The sequence below is a fragment of the Barbatula barbatula genome (assembly GCF_947034865.1).
Source record: "Barbatula barbatula genome assembly, chromosome: 22".
Lineage (NCBI taxonomy): Eukaryota > Metazoa > Chordata > Actinopteri > Cypriniformes > Nemacheilidae > Barbatula > Barbatula barbatula.
The window spans coordinates 4,897,784-4,905,748 of record NC_136785.1 but is presented as its reverse complement, the minus strand read 5'-3'; the positions used below and the strand labels follow the sequence as shown (position 1 = coordinate 4,905,748).

Below are 7,965 nucleotides of genomic sequence, written 5' to 3'. Positions count from 1 at the left end.
GTGTTATGCAAATGTTACGATGCAATTTGTTTTCCTTTTTCATCTCTTTAAATTAGGTATACGTATATCTGTGAGAATATACAGGTTTAAACTTAACAGGACGCCCGTTATCTTTCACCGTGCGCTTAATTTCTCTCTTAATTTTACTGTAATATACAATCTGTCAATCTGTGTTCATTATCTTTTTTAAAAATGAAAGCCGCTCGATTGGCCACATTTGGAACATGGCGGATGTTGACCCTGGGCTCAGAGTTCAGTTCCTGGGCTCGAACCTCTGAGATGCCAGATAAGCGGAAGAGCACAAGAGCAGCTTTCACAGAACTTCCAAGCAAGGACAGTTTGTATGGAGAGAGTCGGGCATCATGTGAGGAGCAAATTCCAACAGAAAACAGCAGATATGATACCGTTATTGAGTTGGAGAGGCCCAGTGACCTGAAAGATACAGACATCATCAGTGCTCATGAAATGTATCGGGAGAAAATCTCATCACGTGAGAACAGGTGAGAATACAGGGATAAGTCACATGTTCTAATTGTATTAGCAAACCTTTGAATTCTACAACTTTCATATCAGACTGAAAAAAAGCGTAACCATACAAAGTAGGAAGTAGTAGGTTGAAAATGTGAAATCCATTTTTAGCCAATAGGGGGGATCTAAAGATTTAGTATTTTTACACTTATTATGCATTTGCAAAACCAAAATGTAATATGTAAAAGTTCTCTCTTGCAGTGTTTATCAACTTAACCATTGAATAGGAATGAATGCTGCAACAAAACGTTTCTAGATGCCCATTTGGAATTTCTTTTGGCAATCCATTCATACATTTTGTAAGGGTGTCTGAAGTGTCCAAATACATAGGGCCACTGTATATAGGTTTTTTCCTCTGTGTAGTTGGGTTTGCAGATATTAACCTAAAGCAAATTATATTTCTGTATTTCCTGAAAGCAATTATATAAGGTCTAGAAATGTTCCCGAGTGGTTTCTTTCACATTTTAGTCATTGTCATCTTATTGAAATGAGTTGAATTCCCTTCCAAGCCAATGCGCTATTTGGGAATAAAGCTTTTGTATAAAGAGAGAGACACGGATTTGTCCAAAAGCCTGAAGTTTCTCGTGAGATTTTCGTGCCTTGTGGAGTAGCTTCATGCTCACAGAATTCCTTCACACTTGCTGATTTCAAAGCCGAGAGTTTCACATGTGAACATGATGGATAGCTTTCCTTTGCCCCCTTGGATACGCCCTGTGCAGAAAGACTATTGTATGTTTTTACTTTCTCTCTCTATTCCCCATAAGTGACAGTCCCCAGTTCATCATAAAATGATGGTGCTCTGCAGTGCCCCTTCTTCATAGCGAAATAAATGTGTGAGTTCACTGCTTTAGACAGCTGGTTGTATTTTGTGGTTGTAAGCCACCTCTTCAATTAAGTAAAGTAAAATATGCCATCAAATGTTAATTCCCAAATCAATACCTAAAATATAGGCTTGGGGAGACCAAATGTAATGCTTTTAGCTGCTTGTAATTTATGGCCCCTGTGGTACAGTTGGGAGATTTTAAAAACACAGTTCGCACTGAATTTACAGTAAATGGCATAAAGCGTAAATGCTTAAATGCAATAAAATCCAATGATGATCAATTAAGACACCCCAGCCCCCACTCCCTCTTCAGCAGGTGGTCCTTCCTATAGGGTCCCTTTAGTCACGTGGAACAGCATACACTCATTTGGCACCGTCGGTACCGCGCGCGCTGTGGAAGCAGGTGGAATTGTGGATTGGAAGCAAAACCCACATCATTTCTAAAACATATACAGCTGTAGACGCGCGTGTGTATAAATCCCGAATGCATTTCAACCTTTTTCCGCGCTTTTGACGTGCATTGTTTATTTCGTTTTGTGTGACGCGTAAGTGATGGGTGCGCTTTTGGTTTCGTGAGCTGTCAGCGTGGATCAGCTCGTGTCGGATAGATGTGGCATGATTCGTACGCTCACACGTTTGACATCGTTTTAAATGGGCTCGACTGGAATTACATTCATATGAGAAGTTTTCTTTGTTTTTGACATTTTCGGAGCGATGGAGTGAAGGCGCGCGGTGGGATTGTGCACAAAAGGAAGACTTTCTATATTTTACATACAATTGACATCTGTGATGGAGACTTCAAGTGGTAACAGATGCAGTGACTGTAATGTTCGTCCTGCGTGTTCAATTTAACGCCTGTTTGGATTTTACCTGTTGGATATCTGCATGTCTAGGATGGCTCGCTTTGGAGACGATCTGCCCACCCGCTATGGAGGTCCGGCGGGCGCTGGGAGAGGGGGTGCCCGGGCGGGAGGTCCACCGGGCGGTCAAAGAATGTACAAACAGTCGATGGCTCAGAGAGCCAGGACAATGGCATTATACAACCCTAAGCAAACCAAACAGAACTGTTTCACCGTCAACCGGTCCTTGTTCATCTTCAGCGAGGACAATGCCATACGGAAATACGCAAAGAGAATAACCGAATGGCCATATCCTTATAAAAGAAATCTTACAATTTGACAGCAGCAACACTACTACACGTTCACAGCATCACAGTCTAGAGGCATAAAACAATGCATGCACATTTTTTTTCTTTTCAAATTTCATGACACGGATGTTCTTATGGGTGCATAAACCGAGATTGGCAGTATCTTTGTGGTTGCGCGCAAAGACATTTGGCAGCCGGCGGTCGTGTCGGGGTGTTGGCTGATGCACCGCTTTTATTTTCTAATTGGATCTTGCGAGCACTCGCGCAAATGAAAAGTGAACAACAGTAAACAATAAGTGCCGAAGTGCGCTCTTGTTTCAGTCTGATCGATGTCATGTCCACCTTGCTTAATTTGACTCTCGGAAAGAATTGACTTGTTGCAGTTTAGGTTTGTTCTTATGTGCATGCGTTCTGCTAGAGCCACATATTTTTAATCTCTTATAAAAATGTTGGTTTTATTATAGTCAATGTATGCAGCCATGATTTGGGGGAAATTGATTGCTATTCCTCATAGTTCTGCCACAAATAGCATGGTTAAAATGGTTCCTGTAATGGGACCCATTTGGTTTTCGTAAAGGTATAGCCTTAAGACAGTCACACTGGGAGCAGTACAGTGCCTAAACAAGCACAACCCCCTCCTCCCCCTTAAAATCAAGAGGGTCAACAGATGTGATGCAGTGCTGTTTAGTCAAGCAATGTAGTGCATTGATACAGAATCCAGCTGATATGGGCAGGAGTGTGTCAGACATGGCTACATATTGGAAACTGTTTTATTATATGAATTTAGAATTGGTGAGTCAGAGTCTTACGATTTTAATTGGCGAGCGCTATGGTGGTGATTTTTCAGGACCCTGGAGAGCTCTAACGCTCTTGAATAGTTCAAGCCTTCTAACTATACCTTTAAAGCACAGCAAAGCCAGATATTTATTTATTTTGTAAAATGCAATTTTATGTTACGTTTTATAGCTTTGTTGAATACAGGATTTACTTAGCTGTGAAGACTTTCCTCAGGGGTGACAAGAATCATATCGAAGCGGCCAGTGGATCTTTCCTCCATGAATAGCAATTTCATAAAGACTATAGCCGTAGGGAACAAGCAAGAAAACCAAATCAGGAGAAAATAAACCGTCCAGCAAGAATGAAATGTGATGGTCAACCACACATAAAGGTGTTCGGAATCCTCACTATATACTTTCAGCATGCCATTTAGAAAATCACTGTTAATAAAAGAGCTGTAATAAAGATGATATCGGTGGTCTTATGCAAACATTTCACGCATAAGGGGGGAGAGCGTAAATAGGATTTTTTTGTTTAAGAAAACATTGTGTTGACCTCTTGGGCTATGCTGATCTCTACATGTTAATATTGATCACAGATTCTAAAAATGAGATTGTACAGATCCTGTTTGTTGCTAACAGCCTCGAGGGAGGTGTTGTAAGTGATTTCACTCATGGGGAGTCAACAAAAAAACAAACAATGCTTAAACATGGCCGTCTAAGGATGCCGTGGAGACAAACAAAAAGATGTTTGATGTCAATTGTTTGATTGAGCTTAGAGGTATGTAAGTTGTTCTCTGTCAGGGTTGCTCTGTCCTCGTGGTCTCTGTGCTTGTAGGGGCTTTTGATATAGCGTTTAAACGATGCAGTCCCTTTGTCCTTGGTGTGACGTGTGAGGAAAATTCTCGAGCGGTTGCCCCTGAGGATGTTCTTAAGCCGTTCCTTAAACATTATAATTGTGCGCAGAGACAACTATAACTAAGCTGTTTTGTAGTCTGTGTCTTTTGGCAATGTGTTGCTATCCAAACATTGTTAGTGCCAAACAGCCAAATACATCCGCATTGGTTAATCCAATGATGTGAGTTTGGGATGAGACAACTTGTGTAACAGCGTTCGTATTTCCGTGATACTAGTGGCACAGGAATTTCACTTCACACTTACAGTGTAACTATCAGCACATCTTCAGTTCACATCAGGCTGCAGATGCCTCCTGTACAATAACATTAGTATTCCCTCTTTCCTCGAGAATGTTATATTTGTTGTAATCTTGATGTTTAATGATTTTTTCCTTGACTTCATCACTCCATTCGAGTACCTGATCCTCTCTACCATTATTGCCAACTGCATCGTGCTGGCCCTCGAGCAGCATCTTCCAGCTATGGACAAGACGCCCATGTCTGAACGCCTGGTGAGCATCAATGTCATTTTTCCTCTTTCTCTTGCTTGCCTTGTCATTGACTCTTAAAGGGATAGTTCACAACAAAAGAAAAATTCTGTCATCATTTATTCATCCTCATGTCGTTTCGAAACCTGTATATGACTCTTTCTTCTGGGGAACACAAAAGAAGATATTTTGAGAAATTTCACAGTGGTTTTGTGTCCGTACAGTGGAAGTCAATGGGGGCCAGAGTTGTTTGGTTACCAACATGGTTCAAAATATCTTTTGTGTTCTGTAGAAGAAAATGCTTAGTTACTTAGTTAAGTTACCAGCATTGGGTATAAAAGGGACAAACCCAACCTTTGGGTTAAGTCAACCCAGAATATGTTTATATTTCACCCAACAATGGGCATTTTGGGTTGAAATAACCCTGCATAGGTTAATTTCCAACCCACCGGTTGGGTTCGTCCTTTTTGACCCAACATTGAGTTGAAAATAACAGCGTTTTTTTAGAGTACATACAAATTTGGAATAATATGATATAAGTAAATTATGAAATCATTTAAATTTTGGGGTAAAGCATCCCTTTTAAGGATTTGTTCAGCCAAAAGTGGTCACCTTTAAGTAGTGCCTGTCATGACTTTTGTAGCTTATCTATGTGACATCAGCTTTGCATCTTCTGCATTTCTTTATAAGACCTCATAAAATAGCTTGCCAATAACATATTTCCTTTTGAAACACTATAAATGTTACATTTTCTCAATGTGTAGATGTGCACTTGTGCATTGAAATTGCTTGTGATCTTAAAAATGAGAAAACACACTGACAAAGCATTCTATAAAACACAGAGAGTTAGATAGTGAGAGATCAGCATGTATTTGGCTTGCTTTTCTTTCCACCCACACACCCGACACATCCCCTGCGGAGTATATTGATTGATCATTTTAGTGCAAGATTTTGGGTCTAGCACTGGTAGCGTGGGTGACCAGCGAGCCTGTCGGAGCAGAGGCCCTTATGCCGCTGTCAGAGAGCCCATCCAGGGCCACTGAGAACCACCCAAGCGCTTCATACAGACTGTCTCATTAAAACCCAGCCTGCTGGGAACCATTGACAAATGCGCGTGTTACGCCGCTTCCCCATGATCCGACCCTAAACCATGCAGAGAGGCTTTGATCCTTCTGCTGTGCTCATATGGCCCTCTCAGAACAGCAGTGGAATTGTGTCTGTTGAGTCAAAGGCATACAGCGTCGCTATTTCGTAATGCAATGTTGCAATATTAAAGCCAGTACTGGACTGGCTGGAAGATTAAGGCAGTAATTCTGTTTGTAGGCGATGTTGTTGGATTTCAGAGTCCCTGGAGGAACGCTGGGATCACAGAAGGAAACATTATAAGACGATAGGTCCGTCACAACCTCTCGCAGTCACCCGGTGCTGTTTGTAGTGAGATTGTAGCATACCAGCAATAACCGCACAATCTCATGGGAATTCGTAAGTGTTTTATGAGGTAGCTTATTGTGTAATCGCATTTCTACGTTTTAGTATAATGTGCTTTTGTGCCAGTGATGTTAGGGGAGGGGCTACAGTGTAGCTTTTTCTAATAATTGTACGTTTTTGTATGATTCAAATTTACGAGTTCGTACGAATTATCCACGTCGTAAAAAAAGTTAGGAATTCCAGTGAGAACAGGTTGGCAATAACTTTTATTAGCAATAACTATTGTACAAGTATTAAATCTTGTATTTGATTATTTGATTGTTTTTCATTTATTTAAAGGGATAGTTCACCCAAAAATTTAAATTCTGTCATTGTTTAATCACCCTCTTGTCATTTTAAACATGTATGACTTACATTGCAGAACACAAACAAGTATGTTTTGATGAATATTGGTAGCCAAACCACGGCGGTACCCAATTGACCTGGGAATTGGTTTTGTGTCCATACAATAGAAGTGAATGGGAACCGCCATTGTTCGGTTACCAATATTCATCAAAATATATTTGTTTATATAAGGCATACAGGTGACAAGGAGTAGGTCACGTTAATATGAACATTTCTTAAATATACACACCCTTATGCCATCCCAGACCCACATTGATAACATGAAATCTCATTGGTACTCGCATTTCTTACAAGGCTGGCCTTATGCTGCCATTAATATGTGATCACTAAATAAGGACAAACTATTGGTTTCTGCTCACAAATGTATTGTTTTCCTTGTCTTTTAGGAGCTTCCCCATATAACATGATAAAATGATCGAGTTTAGTCAATATGAATCATTTTTGTTCAACTGAAGAAACAAAGTCATCTTGAATGTTGATGGTGCGTAAGCATCCGAGATGTTTAAATGAAGCGTTGTAAGGATCTTCATTGTTTCCTGTAGCAGGGTTTTCATCAGGGAAACACAACCTATCAAACTCATCCCCATCATCCGTTCAGTTTACACAACAACGCAACCAATTCTCTACCTGTTGCAGAGCTCAACCGCTCCCCTGATACTCAAACACTCCACACAGGATGTTTATTATTAATAAACTCTTTGGATCTATACATAATAGATTGAAATATGCTGCGTGCAGCCACGCTCGCTCATATCTGGGCTCTCATAAATCATCTGTTACGCTCGGTCTCGCACCTGCTCCCACGAGCGCGTTTTTGCCTAATGATTTCATAGAGAAAAGCATAACAGGTGCTGTCTAGCACCACGATATTCATTATAGTATTGACAAAACGCACACCAGTAGAACCTTGTGTCACTCCGGGGAGTGTTCGGCATATACAGTGTGTGTGTTGGTTGTCGCAATTGTGAGTTGGTCTTTTAATGGAATATAATATACTTTGTTGCCAAAGGCGTGATTCTTTTTCAGACAGCACAAAGATTTAACAGTACAGTGTTTTTTTATTGGATTCCAGTTAGCAGGCGTACGTATTTGTGTATAGCGGTCTCGTGTATGGACTCATATTGCTATGATAAGTTTTCTATCAGAAAGGGTTGTAAGATGGCTTGTTTGAGAGCGGGTTGATAACGGCACTTATAAAACAACAGCGATTTCTGAAAGCAGAGCAGTAGAGAGGTTAGTCTGGGGGTGTAAGTGCCCGTGGAGCCGTAGGGCTCTGGTGACATTAATGGGAATAAGTTGAAAAGCAATGCAATATGTGCTGGCTAGGACCGAATCTCTTTCGAGGAGATTCAACGACATGAAAGAAAATACTTGTAACAGAATCTGTAACTTGCACTTCGTGTATTACTTTCAGTTCGACTTGCGTGTGAAGATGAAATTGTGAGAAGACTTACATATCACTATACAGCTTGTC

General features: G+C 40.6%; 1 protein-coding gene across 1 annotated transcript in view; it reads left to right on the top strand.

Moving 5' to 3' along the window:
- Positions 1-210: 210 nt before the first annotated feature.
- Positions 211-7,965, top strand: part of cacna1bb (calcium channel, voltage-dependent, N type, alpha 1B subunit, b) — a 102,473-nt gene continuing 94,718 nt past the window's right edge. Inside the window, exons 1-3 of the mRNA XM_079486355.1 lie at positions 211-500; positions 2,245-2,499; positions 4,577-4,682. Coding sequence (XP_079342481.1) covers positions 232-500; positions 2,245-2,499; positions 4,577-4,682 — 630 coding nt within the window. The 5' untranslated portion in view covers positions 211-231. The remainder of the gene's footprint in view (positions 501-2,244; positions 2,500-4,576; positions 4,683-7,965) is intronic.